The sequence below is a fragment of the Pygocentrus nattereri genome, chromosome 1 (assembly GCF_015220715.1).
Source record: "Pygocentrus nattereri isolate fPygNat1 chromosome 1, fPygNat1.pri, whole genome shotgun sequence".
NCBI classification, from domain to species: Eukaryota; Metazoa; Chordata; class Actinopteri; order Characiformes; family Serrasalmidae; genus Pygocentrus; species Pygocentrus nattereri.
The window spans coordinates 56,227,648-56,250,203 of NC_051211.1; the positions used below are offsets into that span (position 1 = coordinate 56,227,648).

General features: G+C 42.7%; 1 protein-coding gene across 3 annotated transcripts in view; it reads left to right on the forward strand.

Annotated features, from left to right (window-relative positions):
• waslb (WASP like actin nucleation promoting factor b) overlaps window positions 1-22,556 on the forward strand; it is a 51,283-nt gene that overhangs the window by 19,727 nt on the left and 9,000 nt on the right. Inside the window, exons 4-7 of one of the 3 annotated variants that reach the window (XM_037540756.1) lie at window positions 765-861; window positions 6,123-6,146; window positions 14,567-14,747; window positions 15,862-15,904. In XM_037540756.1, the coding sequence (XP_037396653.1) occupies window positions 765-861; window positions 6,123-6,146; window positions 14,567-14,747; window positions 15,862-15,904 (345 nt within the window). Of the gene's footprint in view, window positions 1-764; window positions 862-6,122; window positions 6,147-11,665; window positions 12,077-14,566; window positions 14,748-15,861; window positions 15,905-22,556 lie in introns of those variants that run through there. The other 2 variants (XM_037540759.1, XM_037540763.1) reach the window with 2 other exon arrangements.

Here is a 22,556-nt window from a genome sequence, read left to right on the forward strand (position 1 = left end):
CTTTGCGCCGCTGTTTATAGAGCGACGCTTTACGCAGCTGTTTATAGAGCGACGCTTTACGCCGCTGTTTATAGAGCGACGCTTTACGCCGCTGTTTATAGAGCGACGCTTTGCGCCGCTGTTTATAGAGCGACGCTTTGCGCCGCTGTTTATAGAGCGACGCTTTGCGCCGCTGTTTATAGAGCGACGCTTTGCGCCGCTGTTTATAGAGCGACGCTTTGCGCCGCTGTTTATAGAGCGACGCTGTGCGCCGCTGTTTATAGAGCGACGCTGTGCGCCGCTGTTTATAGAGCGACGCTGTGCGCCGCTGTTTATAGAGCGACGCTGTGCGCCGCTGTTTATAGAGCGACGCTGTGCGCCGCTGTTTATAGAGCGACGCTGTGCGCCGCTGTTTATAGAGCGACGCTTTACGCCGCTGTTTATAGAGCGACGCTGTACGCCGCTGTTTATAGAGCGGCGCTTTACGCCGCTGTTTATAGAGCGACGCTGTACGCCGCTGTTTATAGAGCGACGCTGTACGACGCTGTTTATAGAGCGACGCTTTACGCCGCTGTTTATAGAGCGACGCTTTACGCCGCTGTTTATAGAGCGACGCTTTACGCCGCTGTTTATAGAGCGACGCTGTACGCCGCTGTTTATAGAGCGACGCTTTACGCCGCTGTTTATAGAGCGACGCTTTACGCCGCTGTGTCGGCGTCTTATTTATAAAGATATGAGTTTTACTGTGAAATCTTTGATGGTGGTTTGTTTGGCTCTAAACACAGACGTGTCAGATCGGCCTCAACTTTGCCAGTGAGGAAGAAGCCAAGCGTTTCAAAGTGGTGTCTGACGGCCTGTTGGAGAAACGACAAAGGAAAACGGGTACGTACCGCTTCGCCCGTCTGCCCGACTTCTTGTCCTGTTCAGTTAATGTTGTCCTGTCCGTGGCTTTATTCTGAGTACGGTGGGTTCTACAGTTATATGCAAGAGTTTGGGCCAAATTACTTATTTTGTAAAATATGTCAACAGAACCTCTGCAGCTGTTAATTTAATGCACAGTTACTGTATATTTGAACTAGAATAGTCAACAGTATTAAATAATAATTGTGACATGGGCAGAAGTTTGGATACTCTTCCAGTTGTAAAGCCTCAGAGCTTAACTCGTTAGGCCTTAATTGACTCGTTAGGCAGGAATTACCATTTAGGAGTTTTCAGCTATAATAAGATTTCTGCCACTGATGATGTTAAGAAGTGGCAGTTAGGAGGAACTGTGGAAGTCAAGGTGAGATCTTGAGCTTTCAGATAGAAGCTGCTTGTGTGCTGAGCAGAAAGGCAAAGCAAAACCCCCACATGATGACAAAGGACCAGCAAGGAGGTTTACCTGATACAGGAGTGGTCTGCATGGAAGAGCCATCAGAAGGAAACCTTACCTGCGACCTGATCGCAGAAGCCAATGTCTGAAGTGGGCAGAACATCTGATCTGATTTTATTTTTTTTTCTCACCAAATCCGATTTGTCTGTTTGGCTGTTCAGATTATCTGTTAAATGTGGTCTGAATGCGACAGTCTGAACAGATCAGATACTAAACTGAGGCACATCATCAAAACACCTGAGCGTCACGCTGCGTCACGCGGCTCATCCAGAGGTAAACAATCACAACCGCCAACGGACGCCGGTCGCTCCCGGACGTTCAGCTTCATCTTCACCAGCATCGCAGGAGCATCATGAAGCTTCACCGACTGACCGCTGGGCTCATCACCCAGATTGTGTTCGAGCCGTAAAAAGGGCGCGGTCACTTTTTTTGGTTCTCGTCCTCGGATTCTTTAAACGTTGCTTTCAGACTTTTAACTGTTCTTTGACGCTGCAGCCTCGTTCTTCTCCGGCCTTGTTTGGCCTTTCTTACGAAATCTCTTCAAATGCTGAGGGTTTTGGATCAGCCTCTTCTAATTTTTGGTGCAGAAACATCTGCCTGAATATTTGAGTCTCAGCAGCGCAAAATGATGACGAAGTTAAAATCAAGAGTTTGTCGTGTGAAACAGGACAGGGATCCAACACCCACCCCAGAATCCACCACGAATTACTTCAGGAGACTCGGACGGAAGCTTTTGGAGCGACTCGCTGTAACCAGACTTGAACATTATCTTGAAATCTGCGAGTAGATCTTAAGATCTCAAGATGACCCAAGAGATTCGCAAAAGTAGATGTGCTCAGTTGGGAAGAGTGGCTGGAAATTCCTAAAACAGAAACACTGGAATAGAAACACTTCTAGCTGGATACAAAAAGCTGATTCCTGCCAAATGGGATGTTAGCCCTGAATTAGGTGGGTGTCCAAAGTTTTGCACGACGCTATTACTGTGTGTTTTGTTCTATACAGCAGTCAGTTCCGGCCACGCAAGCTGATTGGTTGAGAAGTGTTTTTTCACGAACACTGTATCACTCCGCTGAGACGCTGTTGCTAAGCAACGACTCTGACAGCTGTAGGAGACGCTCGAGCCGTCTGAACGTTTTTACTTCTCACTTCACCACAAACAGAAAACGGACACTGTTAAGACCACATCTGACCGACAGCCGATTTGGTCCGACTCTGAAGACGAGACGACGCTAAATTCCCAAACTGTCGTCTCCCTGAGCAGCTTTTCAGTCGGGAGCTGTGACAGAAGAACAGCTGAACAACCTGGAATCAGCCAGAAATGAACCCAACACCATTCGCCAAACTAAACGGGCTGTAAGAAGCTTCACAGACCGGCTGGAACAAAACAACATTAATACTGATCTGGACAAACTGACCAAACTGAGCTGAACCTGATATTGGGTCAGTTTTACGGCTCAGTCTGATTTGGTCCGACTCTCAGACTCTGAAGATCAGACCACACGTTTCAGGTTAATCAAATGAAGGGTAGCTGTGCATTAACATGCAGATTTTTTGTTTTTTTTGGCTTGATTTGTTTGATATATTTTTATTAACATCAGTATCAAAAAAATTAATTCTCAATTTTTGAGATTTTCTTTGTTTTCTATATCATTTGAGCTCAGCAGCCGTTCCCACAGCTGTTCTTCACACTGTGTGAAGTGAAATTTCATGTTGATTGGACAGAAATGTCCCAGAATTAGAATAAAGCCTTTGGCATTAAATTACAGTGAAAGCAGAGAGAGTTTCTGCCGTCTGCTGTAAAGTTCCCGTTTTGGAGATGCCGGTTTTTCTTTGGACAGTGACGTTATGTCGTGTGTTGCCCATATTCTTGCGTATAGCTGTATGTAAACAGCGCATCACTCCTCTGCATCCTAGATAAGATCTAAGACTGTGATCTTCCGACTGGAAGAGATGGGCTGTTTGATGATTTCAGGTTTATAAGAGCATGTAAATGTGAACTGAAGGTGAAAACGTGAGCGTCTGTTTTATCTCAGATCAGTGAATTCGGAATAATCGGGAACAGTTGAAATATGTCCGCGTAACACGTTCGTGAGACCTTACGTAAGTGCTTCATAGCGTGTTTGTGAATGTGTGAATCAACATTCTTAAAGCGCACGTTTTACATGATATTACTATGGACCTGCCGTGAGACATCTTTTAAAATAAAAGTCCTCGTTTCTGCGCAGCCCAAGTGAAAATGACCTCACTTTACCCCTTTGGTCATTAAGTGCTTGGACACATTTTGCCTAAACTCTTTTTAATTACGTGTTTCTTTGTTTTTTAACTCTTACGTCTCCTATAAATGTTATTGTGCCGCAGGATTAATTCCACAGTCTGTGCTGTTGAGGAGAATGGAGTTTATCCTCAGCTTGACCCTCGTGGGGTAAATACTAGCAGTTACCCCAAGGAGGTTTTAATATTAGTGATGCTCTATCCTGTTTAATTGGCAGTCCTTCAGGGCTAAATGCGCTGTCATCCCAAAGATTAATCCATTATTTTGTCTTTACCTCAAAATTGATGGAAGTTAACCAGACTGAAGTGCATGTTATGTGGATCTTTAAATTGCAATGCCAAGTGGTCTTATTTGCATTCATTTGTCTGACCAGCATCTATAGTATTATGGCAAATATATGATTTATACAACAGGTAGTTCCGGCCAGGTGAGCTGATTGGTTGAGAGCCGTTCTAACTGCTGTTATTTCACCAGAACATCACGATTTATTCACAAACACTGTATCACTCCGCTGAGACGCTGTTGCTAAGCAACGACTCTGACAGCTGTAGGAGACGCTCGAGCCAAATGAACGTTTTCACTTCTCACTGTGCCACAAACAGAAAACGGACGCTGTTAAGGTCACATCTGACCGACAGCCGATTTGGTCCGACTCTGAAGACGAGACGACGCTAAATTCCCAAACTGTCGTCACCACTGAGCAGCTTTTCAGTCGGCAGCTGTGACAGAAGAACAGCTGAACAACCTGGAATCAGCCAGAAATGAACCCAACACCATTCGCCAAACTAAATGGGCTGTAAGAAGCTTCACAGACCGGCTGGAACAAAACAACATTAATACTGATCTGGACAAACTGACCACACTGAGCTGAACCTGATATTGGCTCAGTTTTACGGCTCAGTCTGATTTGGTCCGACTCTGAAGATCAGACACGTCTGGCGAGTTTTATGATGTCGACGCTGTTCGGGTAAAGGGTTGCCAAGTATTAAATATTCATTAATGTGAGATAAACAGATGCAAATCATGACTCCAGTTTTTACCTTTTTGTATTTACATGTTGTTAAATTCCTGTTACTGTCTAATACTCTGTCCATTACCAAATACACCGGTCAGGCAGAACATTCTGACCACCTCCTTGTTTCTACACTCACTGTCCACTTTATCAGCTCCACTGACCGTATAGCTGCTCTCTGTAGTTCTACAGTTACAGACTGTAGTCCATCGGTTTCTCTGATGCTCTGTTACCCTGTTCTTCAGTGGTCAGGACCCCCATGGACCCTCACAGAGCAGGTACTGTTTGTTTGGTGGGTCATTGTGTTAGTGTGTGTTGCGCTGGTCTGAGTGGATCAGGCACAGCAGTGCTGCTGGAGTTTTTAAACACCTCAGTGTTGCTGCTGGACTGAGAATCAAAAACGTGCTGTGGGCGGCGTCCTGTGGGCGGCGTCCTGTGGGCGGCGTCCTGTGACCACTGATGAAGGACTAGAGGATGACCAACACAAACTGTGCAGCAGCAGATGAGCTGTCGTCTCTGACTCTACATCTACAAGGTGGACTGACAAGTTAGGAGTGTCTAATAGAGTGGACAGTGAGTGGACACAGTGTTTAAAAACTCCAGCAGCACTGATGTGTCTGATCCACTCGCACCAGCGCAACACACACTAACACACCACCACCACGTCAGTGTTACTCCAGTGCTGAGAATGACCCACCACCCAAATAGTACCTGCTCTTTGGGGGTCCATGGGGGTCCTGACCACTGAAGAACAGGGTAACAGAGTATCAGAGAAACAGATGGACTACAGTCTGTAACTGTAGAACTACAGAGTGCAGCTATACGGTCAGTGGAGCTGATAAAGTGGACAGTGAGCGTAGAAACGAGGAGGTGGTCAGAACGTTCTGCCTGACCGGTGTATATTTCTTGTTTTGTAAATGTACTTGATGCTGCACACTTTGTCATTTTAGCGCTGATTGATTGCCAGAGATCCCATGATACCGCCGCCCACGCATATTTAATCAGCTGCAGTAGAAGCTTACTATCTTGTTGCCATGACGTCTAATCTATTGTCCATATTCTGCGCTGTGTGCATGTAAACACGGCTAATCTCTCCGCTGCTTGCTTGAAAGTGACCTCCTCCTGTTTGAGCGTCTCTCGCTCTCGTCTTTGAAGTTTCTGCCAGGAAAGTCTGCGTCTGATTAACTTCTCCTGAAGCTTAAACGCCTCAGCGGCTTCCTCGGCGAGTCAGTCTCTGCTGTTCTCCTGACTCGGCCGGTTCTGCTGGGAGAGGGCCGGACCTTCACCGTCCAGCCTCCCTCAGGGCTGCTTCTGACTGTTCTTGCATCACCTACAACACTAATGATAAACATCTGACCTTTCCAGTTTCCCTCGGTGTTCTAACTGACCGCCTCATGCTAATTTATGCTAATTTATGTTAATACAAACGCATTAACGTCTAATTTGGTCGCACCGAAATAATAAGACATCTCGATTTTGTCTTACAGAAAAAAGGCGTGATCCACCAAATGGTAGGTTCCATTTTAATTAATGAGTTGACCACGCTTTGCTCCATGATGGTTCTTCAAGGGTTCTTTAGTAAATGGTTCTATATAGAACCATGAACATTCAAAGAACCATTTTGCATGACTAAAGGGTTCCATTTCATTATGAAAAGGTTCTTCAGATTGATGAGGAGTGTGCTATTTAGCATCAAAAAGGTTCTTCTATTCTTACAGTATCAAGCTTGCTACGACAGAAGAACCCTATTTGGTGCTATACAGAACTCTTCGAAAGGTTCTGTGCACTCCTAAAAAGATGTTTTCTCAGGGGTTCTTGAGTAAAAACGAACCATGAACGCTTGCACGCATGATTAAAGGGTTCTTTGCATGGTGAAAGGGTTCTACTGATTGTTGAACAGTGTTCTGTAGATTTTTATTTTTGAAAAGGGTTCTGTATGTCACCAAAGAAGCATTCTTCTGGTTTTACGATATCAAGCTAGCTACAATAGAAGAACCCTTTCATGATGCAAAGAGCCATTTTATCATGCAACGGGTGCTTTGACTGTTCATGGTTCTATATAGAACCATTCTCTTTGCTAAAGAACCCTTTAAGAACCATTTGTGGCCCAGTCAGTGCAGATTTCTCCCCCAGCTGTGTTTCTCTGTCTGAGTGCTGTAGTTAATCCTCTCACTGGAAGCAGTTTTGCCACCATATGTAGTCCATATGATGTAGCCCCCCCCCCCCCTCCCCCCCCTTCAGTAGCAACACTGTCAATTACACCCTCCCCTTGTTAAGTTCCCCTGTATCTAGCACGTCCAGACTAGCACTCATGCACAAATATGTAGTTACACAGGTTCCAGGAGAATGTACTTTTGGTCATCTACGCTCTTAAAAACATGAAGATTTACTGTTGATGTTTCTATAGTAACACTACGCTCTTAAATGGCTCTTCAATGGTTCTATGCAGAACCATGAACACTCAAAGAACCCTTTGCCTGATTAAATGGTTCTTTGCATGGTGAAAGTGTTCTTCAGGTTGATTGAGAATATACAGTGGATGGTTTTATTTATTTATATATATATATATATATATATATATAAACCATCCACTGTATATTATATATTAATGTATAATAATAATAACATACATGTATGTATGTGTGTGTGTGTGTGTGTGTGTGTATGTATGTGTATATATATATATTTTTTTTTTAATATATATAAAATATGTGTATGGAACCCTTTTGAAGGGTTCTATATAGCAACATAAAGGGTTCGTTCAGTGTTACAAGCTTCATGTCGTACCTTTTGGGTGCTATATACAACCCTTTTGCAAAAAGGTTCCATATAGAACCGTACACAAGACATTATCTGTCAGTCTAAAGAACCATTTCGCCCTGCAAAGAAGCCTTTAGTGATGCAAAGGGTTTTTTGACTGTTCATGGTTCTATTATAGAACCATTTTCTGTACTACAGAACCCTTGCAGAACCATTTAGGAGCGTAGTGTTCCCATAGTAACATCAACAGTACATTTTCACAGCAGGTAGATGGATGTTTCTCCACACTTACACTGAAGACTTTTATTATTATTACTATTATTATTATTATTATTATTACATTTGCTCATCATGTGTTTGTGATTTAGTGAGTTATACACTAACACTGTTACAACCAAGACGATTAGTAAGAGTAAACAATTAGTACTACATATAATATCCCCCCCATATGCATTCACTACAGGACACTTTTGGAAGTTGACATGCAGCCTAATAATCCATTAATAATCCAGCTAATGGCTCAGTCAGAATAGACTAATTGAGGCCATTCGGAATACAGCTTCTATCTGATTGATCGAGGTGGGTAATCCTGTAAATAATCCGTTAAATATAAGAATAATATCTGTGTAAACTCCTGAATCCGATTACATTCCCTATCGGAAAGTTTCAGTCCGTTCTGCTTGTGCGTCGCGTCACAGTGAGAGTTTATACCGTTCAACACGGCGGAGCAGAAACTGGTCTGCAGAGGAGACGAAGTTCATGCTCTGATCTTTAAAAGACGGCGGTGGGACGGACGTCCAGCTTATGCGTCTCAGAGCACGACGTCTTCCTCTCGGCCTTCTTTAATAAGGACGTGTGAAGGACGTTTTCCTGAGTCTGACGTCGTTTTAAAGCAGTTAAACACACAATCACTGCTCACTGCTGCTCATCTCTCTCTGACTGGACTCACGTGATGCTGGTTGTTGTTATGGTAACATCTACACTGGTACCCTTTGCATGAGCATAGTTTTGGACTGGATTACTTGTAGTGTGAGATTGTTGAGTAGAGTGAGAATAAACACCTCAGGCTTAACCTGAAATCTGAATGTGTTCAATCTGATTGGCAAAAGTTTGGGCACCCCTGTTCAAATTCCATGTTTTGTTGATTTAAGTTAAAGCATGTTAACATCAAATCGACAAGGAACGCCCTCAAACGAGCCATTTCTACAGGTTTTACTGCACAGTTCCTATGCATAACATTTGCACAGGCCAGGTTTGATGTTTTATGTTCTCCTCGAGATGTTCAGCTAATGAGCAGTGACCGTGTGACTCATTTTTAATTAAATTTAGAAGAAACGTGATAGTTTGTCATGTAAATAAAATACATTTAAATTTTATCTTGCTCTGTCGGTAAAAATTAATTTGCCACATTTCAAGAATCGTGTTTATTTTAGTGAATAAATTTCTGAAAAGCTCGTCCGGTTCAAACAACGTAGATTTGTATTAAATGACATGTTTTGAGTCATTTATCAGGATTTTAGTGACGTTTTCAGCGCCTCTGTTGTGTTGCAGTGACTTTCATCTATGAGGTTCGTTATAACGTTTGCAGAGATGTGTAGATTTCTTTTATAAAGCGTTTATTAATGTTTCTCAGATGCCCCATTCGTTCACAGCCGTGCTGCTGAGCTCACGCTTTTTGGGCCTGTGTGAAGCGTGAGAAGTTGCCCTCCCCCTCAGCGGGGGGCTTTCCTGACATGCCCTCCCGCTGTCCGTGCCTGATGTGGTCTGGAAGTGCGTTCGTGACTCTCTGACCATAAATATTAGACCCCTGTGTTAATGACTGTAAGAGGATTTTCCCTCTTTCAGCTGTTAATGTAAATGCCCCCTCCAGCTACTGCGCTGAGCCTGTGCTTTAATTTAAGGGTGGGTGGGGGAGGGTGGGGGGGGGGGTGTTAAGAGCTGCAGTGGTAATTTTTTGTCCCTTTAATTGTTTGTTTACAGCCGTTCTGTGTGAATTCAGATCCACACACAGCTTCAAAGTCTGTAGTGCTGCCCTTAAACCATCTGGTGTAAATATTATAGGTGTTGATTGACACGTTTCCCAGTGTTCTGGTTTACTGGACTCACAGATCAAAGGAGCTTCGTAAACGTTCTGTAAGTGTTCGCTAAAGCAAGTGAGGAGGTTTTCTTGCTTGCACAGCAGCACTATAGGTCTGATTCCTTCAGTATTTCCTATTTGTATGTCTTTCTTCGTTGCTGAGAAGAAAATCATATTTGCAAAACAGAAATCGTGTATACACACACACACACACACACACACACACACACACACACACACACACACACACACACACACACACACACACACCCCGATCAGGCATAACATTCTGACCATCTCCTTATTTCTATGCGCAATGTCCATTTCATTGGCTCCACTTACTGTAGATTCAGGATTCATGAGTTTTATTGTTGTGTGCACAGCAGAAACAGGCAGTTACACTGTACACTGTACTCACTGTACTGACGGCCGTGAACGGCAGCGCTCCGCGCGGTGACGGCCGTGAACGGCAGCGCTCCGCGCGGTGACGGCCGTGAACGGCAGCGCTCCACACGATGACAGGAAAGATTGTTGTCATGACACCAGGCCACCAGCTCGGCCACCTCCTTCCTGTACGCCGTCTCGTCCCCACCAGTGATCAGTCCAACGACTGTAGTATCAGCGAACTTGATGATGCTGGTGTTGTTCTGGGAGGCCAAGCAGTCATACGTGAAGAGCGTGTACAGAAGGGGGCTCAGCACACAGCCCTGGGGGACCCCTGTGCTCACTGTTCTTGTGCTGGATGTGCGGCTGCCGACTCCGACTGACTGGGGTCTGTCTGATAGAAAGCTCAGCACCCAGTTACAGTAGGGTGGCTGGCAGTCCGAGGGTGAGGAGCTTTCTGAGAGTTTGTGTGGGATGACCGTGTTAAATGCTGAGCTGCAGTCAGTGAAGAGCATTCTGACATAAACTCACCGGCCACTTTATTAGAGCTGCAGTCCTTGCCACGTGCGCCGGGAGTCCGTGGTGGTGTAGTAGCCCTCCAGCTTCAGCCTGGACTGTCTCTTGGCCTCTCTGATAGATCTACGCAGGTCATATCTGGACCTTTTGTAGTCTTCAGCATTGCCTGAGAGAAATGCAGCATGGCGGGCACGTAGCATGGACTGGACTTCACCGTTTATCCAGGGTTTCTGTTTGGGGTATTTCCTGCAGCGCCTTGTAGGGACAACGCTTTCAACGCAGCTGCTGATGTAGCCCATTGCCCCAGAAGCTTAGTCCTCTAGATCAACAGTACAGTCGTCTCTCACAGCAGCAGATCTGAACACATCCCAGTCTGTACTGTCAAAGCAGTCCTGAAGCAGTTTCTCAGTTTCTTCATTCCACACTTGACTGGAACTGGAACTGGAACTGGAACTGGAAGTGCTTGCTTGAGGAGTTGCCTGTATGCCGGGTAGATGACCACGGAGATGTGGTCGGACTGTCCGAAGTGCGGCCGAGGCACGGCCCTGTAGGCCCCCCTCACGTTGCTGTAGACCTGGTCTGGTATGTTACTGATGATACTTGGGGAGGAGAGTTCTCCGGTAGCACCGTTTGAAGTCACCGACAACAATGAACACAGCATCCAAATGTTTGAGCAGTGATGTGTCGATTTGGGCCATTAAGTTTAATTAGGGGGAATTAGAGGTTTATCCTGTACGAATCGACCAGTCAAGTCACACACAAATTACGTTACCGGACCTCCTCTGGTCAATTTAATCCCGCTCAAATAGGGCTTTACTCCGTCAGTGGGCATGGCATTTTAAAGAATCCAACATTTAATGCAGAATTCAAGGCACACTTGCTTTTTGACGTTTAAGCTTTAAAGCATTTTTCTGGCTTTTAAATCAACTTGATGGCCATTGCGATGTAACCTGTCTGCGGTTCCCAGTGCTGGCATCAGCCCAGCTCAACCTGGAGAGGCTGTGAAGTCACCAGAGGAAGTTTTTCTCAGTGGAGTTGGTGGAGTAATCCGCCAAACTGTAAGCAATCAAGTACATTACAAATACTTAACACTGCAGTGGTTCTGAACGTTCTGCTGTCTAGACAGAGACGGTATCCTCACCACAGGCTCATCATCTTTGAAAGAAACTCAGATTTATGGCGGATTACAGCTGCCTTGAACGGTTACGTAAAAGCCAGGAGGCTTCACGTAATTTGCTGGGATTAAAGGGGACGGGACCTCACAGCTGGACAGCTGATAGAGGGGGTGGAGTCAAGCGCCAGCGCTCTGACCTAAAGCTGTACTCACTGGACCGCGGCGGGGTCCGCCGAGTGAGAGCCCCCTCGCAGAGAGTTCTGAGGAGCGCGGTGCTCCACGCAGAGCCGTCGAGATGATGTTCTGCACCACCTTCCTGTCCGCTCCCTCCGAGGAGCTGCTGGACGGCGGGTCGGACTTGAGCGGCTGCCTGACGCTCCTGCACTGCCTGGTTCTCCCGGAGGACGAGCTTTGCGCTTCTCTCTCTGAGCCGGCTGCCCGCCTCTCTCTGAGCCCCAGCGAGCACTCCTGTGGGCTCATGGGTAAAGTCCTCCTCAATGCCAGCTTGGGGGCCGTGGACGTTGGTGGTCCTGGCAGCCTTTTAGAACCGCGGCCGTCCGTTCACAGAGCTCCAGAGCAAGCGGACGGAGGTAGGTCGCTCAGGGATGCGTTTTCATGAGGGCTGTTATCTTCAGCAGCACCCAGGAGGCAGTCGTTCTGCTGTTGGAGAACAATTTGGATGAAATATAGAAAACCAAAAATTTAACTAATTGTTTTCCATAAACACCAGGCCTTTTTTCCGGAGCCAAATATTGTGCAAATGGTATCTTGTCCAGTAAAATTATCGTAAAGATAGTCAATAAATCTGATATTTCTCCTGTTAAGATTGTTCCGAGCTTCATTTAAGATTATTTTCCTTATTTCCACATTGTTTACTAATTTTCAGGAATTTTATTGAGTAAAATGATCTCACTGTGTTGGCAGATAATTTTGCTGGTTTTAAGCTGATTTCTTACAACAAGCCAATTATCTGCCAGTATAGTGAGAACTTTACTTGATAAAATTACTTAATTTAAAAAGTGTTTTAAATTAAAAAGCCTAGAAATAAAGAAAATTAACTTTTATAAGTGCACAACCATCTCAAAATGAGAAATTAGTTCACTACATTTGACTACATTAAATTAATGATTTATTTTGTTTTTGTTTAGTTTTTTTGGGGGGGGCCGATAGCACCAGCCTTTTTGCCTGACTTGAACACCACCTTCTGCCGTTTATATACGTGTTAACCCCTCTCTATAATGAATGCTGAGTATGAATGAATATGTGAATTAAATTAATGTACCTTTCATTTGAATGACGTGTATTTCACCACAAGGGTTCAGTCACTGTGTGGCCAACCCACAGATAGTTGCTTCTGAGTTATAGATATACTTCACTTTTAGATATGGTTTGTTTATATGAGCCAACTGGGACTGAAATAATATTAAAACACAAAAAGAGTCGCATTTTGTGAGTGACGCCGTTTCACTTTCACATTTCTTTCAGTTTCTTTTATCATTAGCTTTCGAGAGGTGGGTCAGCATCATTGCCAGCAGCCAAGATATTCAGCTTTGTGTGCACTGACTATCACAAGTGGCGATTATTGGGGTCCAAGCACTGTAAACCGTTGTAGAGCAGGTAGAACACGCATGATGGCAGGTTTTAGAAAAGCCTCAAGTTACATTAAATGTGGGGTCTCAAGTGGAGATGTCTGCTAAATGTTGCTCACACTGACCTTTTGACCTTGGTATGGTAGGCAGTAGATTCAACCAGAAAACATGGAAAAATGGCATTTTGAGTAGAACTTAATATTACATCTCTGTTGCTACAAAACCTTTTTTGGCAGAATAGGTCAAAAATCCTATTCCTTTAACTTACTGTTGAGGTTAATAAGGTTTTCTTAATGGGCAGTCGTGGGCTGGAGGTCAGGGAACTGGCCCTGTGACCGGAAGGTCGCCGGTTCAATCCCTGAGCTGACACCTAACCCCCAACTGCTCCCCGGGCGCCGTGGATAGGGCTGCCCACCACTCCGGACAAGTGTGCCTACTGCCCACTGGTGTGTGTGTGTTCACTAGTGTGTGTGTGGTGTTTCACTGCACGGATGGGTTACATGAGGAGGTGAAATTTTCCCATTGTGGGATTAATAAATATCAATCAAAATGAATTCATCTTAATTTTTTAGATTTTGGGGATAAGAGGTTTTGCCTTGGCAGCGAGTTTGTTGGGCTAAATAATTCAACAGTAGTCAGTATTTTAGTCTCAGTGCACCAGAATTTTCACGTTCATGTTCTAGACTCTTGAAAAAAGATGGTTCCTCAAGGCTTCTGAAGTTCCGTTCAGAACCATGAGTGTCGAACACTTTAAAAGCCTTTTTAAGGCTTCTTTAGTAAAAGGGATTGATTCTGTTTAGAGCTGTGAGTTTTATATAGAACCTAAGTGGTTATTTTTATGGTGAAACTGTTCTCCAGATTGATGGAGAATGTGATGTATATGGTTCTGTGTAGAACCTTTTTGAAAATGTTTCAGTAATAGTTTTTATGATGGCAAGCTTGAAGATGGTTCTCGAGGAGTTATTTAGTAAAGGCAGTGGTTCTATTTAGAACCTTTTTATGCTGTAAAGGTGCTTTGCCTGGTGAAGTTGTTCTCCAGATTAATGGAGAATGTGTTGTGTATGGTTCTTTGTAGAACCTTTTTGGAAATGGTTCTATATAGTAATAAAAAGGTTCTTCTTTTATAATGATATCAAGTTTGAAGATGGTTCTTAGAGTTGTTTAGTAAAGGCGCTGGTTCTGTTCAGAACGTTTTCATGCTTAAGTGGTTCTTTGCCTGGTGAAATGGTTCTTCGGATTGATGTAGAATGTGGGAGAAGAAAAAGGGTTCTGCTATTGTTATGATGTCAAGCTTGTCAGTATAGAAGAACCCTTTTTCTTGTTATATAAAATCGCGTTCACTAAAGAACCGTCTTTTTAAAGTACGTAATTGCGTGAAGTTGAACTCTGATTTGAAAATTCCGCTCTGTCAAGCTGCGATTTCGAGATTCAAGCGATGAATTTTGCAGCTAATCCAATCTAATCGCGTGATCTTTACGTTCTGGTTTACAGGACCCACTTTACCGATGGCCACGGTGGACATCAAGAACCCCGAGATCAACAACCTTCGCTACAACAACAACGTTCAAGTCAACAGCAACCTGCACAGCAACTTCAGGAAAGACAAGTCCAAGGGCAAAAACAAGAAGAAGAAGATCTCCAAGGCTGAAATTGGCACACCCAGCAATTTCCGGTGGGTCTCTACTTTCTGTACGGCGCCCTTTTGGTAGGGAAGTAGCAGCCTGTGAACCTCTCCTCACTTTTCCTCACGGATTGCCTCAGATTTCCTTTTGGAGCCTGTAGTGTTGCACTGAAGGGCCTCTATCATGGAAAAATAGTATATAAACACTTCATTTCAGCTCACGTATGGCAAATATGCTGCGGCTTATTTTGAATTCATTGTTTTTGTGATGTCACAAAACCAACTTTTACATATATCTTTATGTTCAGTAGCTCAGCCTATAGCAGCTTATGAGGAGGGTGTCAGCCCAGACTGCCTTTTACTTTATTTTATTTTACTATTTACTTAGTTATTTCATTAAAATCAGGTACCGTAGGCGGGGCAAGCTTATTTATACAGCACCTTTCGTACACTGCTGTCAATCAAAAGTGCTTTACAAAAGAGAAAATTAACAGGAAAATTGGAACAGGAAGCATAATAATAATAATAATAATAATAATAATAATAATGTATTGTTATAAAATGCTACTATATTTAATTATGTTTATTATATAAATAAATAAAAGCATAGTATTACACTAATATAGGCAAATATCAATTCCTTTGTTCAGATTCCACCAAAGTAGTTTATTTTACTAAGATTCCATTCACATGATGGTGTTTTTTATAATGTGACGGCTTTTTCTAAAATAATTTTGGGGAAAAAAATCACAATATATTGCCTTGCTTACAATATCGCAATATATCTCAGTATATTGAGTCGTAATCCCAGAGTTGTGATGCGTATCGTATCACCAGTACACAGACCTAGTACCGTTACCGAACCTGGGACGGGGGAAAAAATTAATAAATATAAACTTCTAAATATAAAATGGGGGCTTTTTAATGCTGCAGGCTCACAGCGACTGACTTTAGCGTGATTCTCGGACGAAATGTACTGGATGATATGTATAGGATTAATAATCTGTTTTGCTTTTCCTCCTAATCCTGAGTAATGTCTGGTATGAGTGCCCACCCTATATAATCTGGAGCCTGTGCTTCAGAGAAGGGATGCAGTCGTGTGATGGTGACCAGGGTTGACCCTGATCTCAGCGTTGCTCTCATCGCGTTTGTCTTTCCCTTTCAGGCATATTGGGCACGTGGGCTGGGATCCTAACACGGGATTTGACGTGAGTATTTCTGTGATGATGTGTTTGCGATGGTGCCTCTCGGGCCGATACTGGGCTGGTTGTCATGGCAATCACTTTAAACATGTGCAGTTAATAACAAAGACCTATAAAGTGTTTTCAGCAACGTTAACATAAGATCTGATCTCTCGGCTTTTCAGTCATCCACCCGCGAGCAACTTGAGAAAGTGAAAACATCTTAAATGTAGTTAATATAGTGCTGCTGTAGGCACAAAACCTCGTATCTCCATTTTTTTCCCCACGGTTTTCAGTTTTTAACATAATTTGAAAATGCGCGTTGCTTTTTACGTTGTATGTAAATTTCAAGAAGAATGGACAAAAAAGAAACGGCCCAAAATGACTTGGAAAAAACTTCGGTTCCATTGACTTGCATTGAAAGTAAAGTAAGTTTTTTCCTTCTCCTGTAAAGTTAGCAGTTCAGCCATATCTAATATTTCTCAGTATGAGTTGTATGAATTGTATATTATAAGATTATTTAACTTATTTCTGCACATTTTTACTTGTTTTAAGTAACTTTGTAAAAAGTGTCGTATTCCGTTGGCAGATCGTTTACTTGTTTTATTCTTGTTTCTCAAAACAAGAAATGATCGGCCACTTTCACTAGACTTTCACACTTAAAGCGAGTAGGTGGAATAATCTTATGCTTACAATGAGAAATATTAGATTTATTAACTACACGTAAGATCTTTTCACAAATGCCAAGACGTCTTTTTTGCAGTATAAAGCGTGTTAAGTTACGCTGCTCGATTTCTGGTGTTAAACCAGCTGACGTTCGTCTAATCGGCTCATATTTTGAACACGTTTTATAGCCTGACGTTAAGATCAAGAAGGCATAGAGAAATACCATCACCTTCCGTTCATTTGCTTCCAAAAGCTGGAATGGTAATGGACAGTGTGGTCAGTTTGTCCAGATCAGTATTAATGTTGTTTTGTTCCAGCCGGTCTGTAAAGCTTCTTACAGCCCGTTTAGTTTGGCGAATGGTGTTGGGTTAATTTCTGGCTGATTCCAGGTTGTTCAGCTGTTCTTCTGTCACAGCTGCCGACTGAAAAGCTGCTCAGTGGCGACGACAGTTTGGGAATTTAGCGTCGTCTCGTCTTCAGAGTCGGACCAAATCGGCTGTCGGTCAGATGTGGTCTTAACAGTGTCCGTTTTCTGTTTGTGGCGAAGTGAGAAGTAAAAACGTTTAAACGGCTCGAGCGTCTCCTACAGCTGTCAGAGTCGTTGCTTAGCAACAGCGTCTCAGCGGAGGGATAAAAACCCGTGATGTTTTGGTGAAACACCAGAGCTGTTAGAACGCCTCTCAACCAATCAGCTCACCTGGCCAGAACTACCTGTTGTATTAAGAACCATTTTCAGAAAGATAGAACGATTATTACCAGAGTTATGATTAGCAAATTATTACTTTCCCTTTGCTGTATTATTATATAATGACATAATTACCGGTGGTGACCTGTGACGGTTTGATCTAGACCTTCAGTCGTCCATCAGTGTCACAACTCAGTCAAAACCGAGGGACAAACACATTTCAGCATTTTTTTTAAAAGGTTCTCTATAGCACCAAAAGAGGGTTCTTCTATTGTTACAAGCTCAACATTGTAACAATAGCTGAATCCTTTTTGGTCCTGTAGGGAACCATTTTCAAAAACGTTCTGCATAGAACCATAACACATTCCCATCTCTCTGAAGAAGCCATGCAAAGAACCATTTAAGCATGAAAAAGTTCTAAGTGGAACTTCTGCCTTTCTTCAAGAACCATCTTGATATCACAACAATAGCAGAATACTTTTTGGTGCTATATAGAGCAGCTGTCAGAAAGTTTCTACATGGAACCTTACACAACACGTTCTCCATCAATTTGAGAACCATTTCAGCATGCCATAGTTCTATGCAGAACTCATGGTTGTAAACAGAACCGTTCCCTTTTACCAAAGAACCATTGCAGAGCCAGCTTTTTAAGTGTGTGTGGTTCTTTGAGTGTTCATGGTTCTATATTGTCTGTACTAAAGAACCGTTTGGTGTGCTTTGGGGTGGAACCCCCTGCTATAATGCGTAGCTGCGGTGTAAAGCTGAGCCTCTGTGCCGCCGGCAGTGCCGCTGATGCCCGGATCCTCACATGCCGGCACATCTGTTTACCCGAAAATGATTGGGAGGAGCTTTCGAGCGGAACTCGTCTCCCATATTACACAATAAGATTTGAAGAAAGTGGAAAATGACAGATCATCGTAATCCAGTCAGCCGTCCTCCAGCAGAGGAGCCCGTATCCCGTCCGCGGAGCCTCTCGCAGGTCTCTGCTGACGTCAGATCTGAGGGGATGAATTTTGATGGTTTTTACTTCCCTGAGCAGGAGATTATTTAAAGGAGATTTGTTTCATTTTTACTCCTGGATTTTTGCAGGATGGGCTTTCAGTACCTGGATCAGCGCCAACATACAGGGATAACGTTCCCATAACTGTCAATAAATGTGAACTTTTTGGGTGGATTCTCCATAAACGCTCGTTTTGGCTCATAGCAGGACATGCATGGAGATACGAATGAACATATTTAGAGCTTGAGTGGTTTTTGTGTTTAGTCATTTAGCCGATGACGACAGCAACAACCATAATAACAAATATAACTGCAAGCGGCAATTTGCGGGGTCCAAGCACATTTTGCAAGATCGCCCAACATTGCTAATCTGGTTGGCCATGTTATTTTGAACATGACATCATAGATCCTGATCCAGGACAGCACATTGTAGCAGCAAGCCAGTTTTCATGTCAATGACAACCACCTTTGGTTGCTTGTTATAGCGCCACCTAGCGATGGAGCTGCATAGTGTACACACCTATGAAGTTTCATAACAATCGGTCAATGCATTTCGCAGTTAGAGCTGTATATGCCTGATGTTTGAAATTTGAGCTCCACCCACATTTTCGGGTGGGGCCTAAACGATATTCCAGTTCTTTTTGATAATTATTAAGCTTCTTAAGCTTCTAATGATGACAGATTTGTGTAGATGGTGCAAAAACTCAAATTTTTATAATAAACTTAAAATTACCATAAAATCTCTAGAGATGTTTAATATGGGCAAAGTATCTGTTTTGTGGGCCATGAGAGGAATTTTGTCTTTTGTAGACATACAGTACAGAATCGCCAGCCCTAAACGTGCAAAGCTTTGCTATGGCGCCACCATCAGGCCGCTGAGGCTGAGCTCGAGCGCCTGAGCAGCGGGAGAGACTGCTACCTATTGACCACGTTTCATGTCTGTATGACTTACAGTTTGGTCTAAATGACAAAGAAGAAAATCCTAATAATTACAATGGAGTTCCAGCACTTTGTGCTTGGACCCCTAATAGTAATAGTAGTAATAGTAATAGTAATAATAATAATAATAATAATAATAATAATAATAATAGTAGTGTCTTTATTTATAGAGCACTTCTCATACCGGTGGCAGCTTGAAGTGCTTTACAGATAAAAGAAACTGAGTATTAATTAAAAATCATATAAGGCAATGACATAAATCAAATTATAAAGATAAATACAAGATGTTGATGTCACAAACATTTAACCTTTTCAGCCCCAAATTATGTTCCAGGGCACAAATGATCTTGCTCTGTTTTTACTGTAAAGGCAGCTATAAACGATTGTTTATAATTAGTTTATTCACTATTTCTGAAGCAACATTCCAGTATTAATATATAGTCATTTAAAAAACCCGAACAGTCTGAATTTACAGAGATTTGTTTTGCTTTTCAGAAATACGGTTCATTACGAAGAATAAAGCTTGGAAAAAAAATCCATATTTAATTATAGAACTTTGGACAAACTCTCAGATAAGCGGATTTGTTTTGCTATCTGATGTTTGTTTGTTTGTTTGTTTGTTTTTGGTCAAATAAAAAATCAAAAGATAAATATAATGTAAATAAAGCAGATTAATTAATAATATTCACTTTGGATGGCTGACAAAATTTTGTGATACATTCTGCGCTGTTAAATATGATCTCTTAGAAGGTGAAGTCGTTATAAATGTAGTAATTTATCTAATTTCTCGTTATGAGACTGTTGTAAGAATATTGAGATCATTTCCCTTATTCCTACGCATTTTTACTCGTTTTATGTAATTATAGCTTATGAAAGTGTCTTATTCCATTGGCAGATTATTTATGATCATCATTTTGCTCGTTTCTTCATTATTTCTCAAGACAAGAAACGATCTGCCACTGAAATCCGATTTCAGAACATAAAATGACCTAAAATAAGTTTTAAAATGTGTCGATATCAGTTAAATGATCTTGTAGTATTCCCAGGTCACGTATCCTGAGTAGCCCAAACGCTGGCGCTGCAGAAACGGGCACGTTTGGTTGTGTGTGCAGCCGCAACAGCAAACTAATCGATTAAACTCTCGCCTTCACTCAAGTGACCGATAAATTATGTCAAGCAGTTTCCAAAATGAAACAGACGGTGTGCAAAGTTCAGCACCTCTGGTCAAAATCCACATTGTTGTTGTTTGTTTTTTGAGTGTAAATAAGTTAGACGTCCTCTACAGAGACACTGCCACACGTTTTAATGCACAATTACTGTTTATTTACTGAATTTAACATGTCGAGGGAAAAGCCCAAAATCATTCATATGCTAAATTATGCAAATAAACAATTTTATATTAAAATGTGCAGAAGTGTGTAAAGGAGCTGTTCACCTGCTCACACTTAGAAAATCAACACAGCATAATTTGACCAGAGGCACCAGACGTTGCATTCGACTGTATACACCAGGGGTCAGCATCCCGAATGTTTGAAGAGCCTTCGACAAAAACCATCTTGGCTGTAATATGTCTCAGTATGTGCTGATGCCCTGGCACACTATAAATATGTATCGTTGCTGTCAGAAGAAAACCTTGTATCTCCGTTTTTGGCATTTTTCAGTTTTTGACATTATTTGAATGTATCTGTTACTGTTTATATTGTTTGTAAATTTTGTGATGAGGGGCCTAAATAAATTGCCCAAAATGATCTGGGAAAAATTCTGGTTCCATTGATTTGCATTGAAAGTGAAGCATGTTTTTTCCTTCTCCTGTAAAGTTACTATTTTGGAGATACAAGGTTTTCTTCTGACAGCAGCGATATACAAGGTGAAACATCTTTACAGCCGTGAGGCGCCGAGGAACCAATCACAATCCAACTGTAAGAGGGGGTCATAGAGTTTCTGACCGGCTCCTTCAGTCTGAGAGGAGCTGAGACCCCTGAGCAGAACGTTCTGCGTTCTCCACGTCAATCAGAGTGAATCCAGAACTGAGCAGCGGGATTTTCATCAGCAGTGAAGCTCCAGCAGCTCAGAGCGTTCGGCGCTGGTTCCACAGCACTGGATGATCTCCGAAATCCCACTGAAAGAGCCGTGAGAGCAGCGACGCCCGACACGCTCAGTCCAGTCTGGGATGAGTTTGACTGTGGTGTTGATGTCGTCCGTCCAGCTGGAGGAGGTTCAGACTGAGACCTTGTAGAACTACATAATAAACTTTATGCTCATTTAACCTCTTCAGCTCCTCGAGACCACCGGTGGTCCCAACCGCACTCCGTCATGTTCTCCATAACGTTCATACTCCATAAGCTCCATTCAGAAGCTGGGCGTCGTGTGAGGCTGTAGCTCTTCTCTCCAGTCTAATAGACGGTGACGTCATTTTAAACCCTTATAATAAAAGAAGCTGAACTCAGTTTGTTTTTCTACTGAAAGTCGACCCGTTTTTCCCCAAATCTGGGCTCTAAACTATAAACAGACGGCGTCTCTTCAGTGATCTGCTCTGGAAACATCACTTTTAGAGAACAACACAAAGAGCGGCGGAGATTTTTGGCTCTCAGCAGTAAATTGTGAGCGTGTTGTGAAATGTGGAGATCATAAAACATACGTTCTGATAATTTGAGGGAAGATTTTACAAAAAAATAAAAATAAATAAAATTTTACATTTATTTCGTGCAGATACTGAATAATCTGCCTTCTGATTTGGTCACGAAAATTCAGGTGGACAAACCAAAACACACCCAGGAGGTACAACATTGACAGTTCACTGCGTTGATCTGTGATGATTTACAAGTAAAATAAATCCTTTTGAAATCGGATCAATCTGTTTGAGTAACGCTGTATATAGTATAAACAAAAACTCAGACTTACTCTGCTCTGCTTTCAGCTCAGCTACAGCTGCTTCTCTCGCATCTCCAGCAGGAAACCTTTCTTCAGAAGTGGAACAGTTTCTTTACTTCTTATGAAGCTGAAGTCGCTTCTCATTCGCCAGCTTCTCTCGAATTCTCCCGTTCCTCCTTAAATGGTGCCGCAATTACATCCTGACAGCTCAGGCACCGTTTAAGGTGGAATGGGAGAATTCGAACGAGAAGCTGGCGAATGAACTCATTTCTACGTCACGACTTTTTAGTGTTTATCATTAAAGATTAAACGTCTCAGGAAACCAGCTGGAGTGACTATAAACACTGATCAGTCCTTTCATCTCCAGATTATCGACGTCCGTCTTAAATCTCTCTCTTTGCCGTCTCGTAGCTACTAGCTGGGCGAGACTGTCGTCTGTGTTGCTATGGTGACCAGCCGTCTGCGCTGATCTTCAGGGTTAAAGGGTGAATCAGCAGTTCTACATTAACTCCAGCGTTT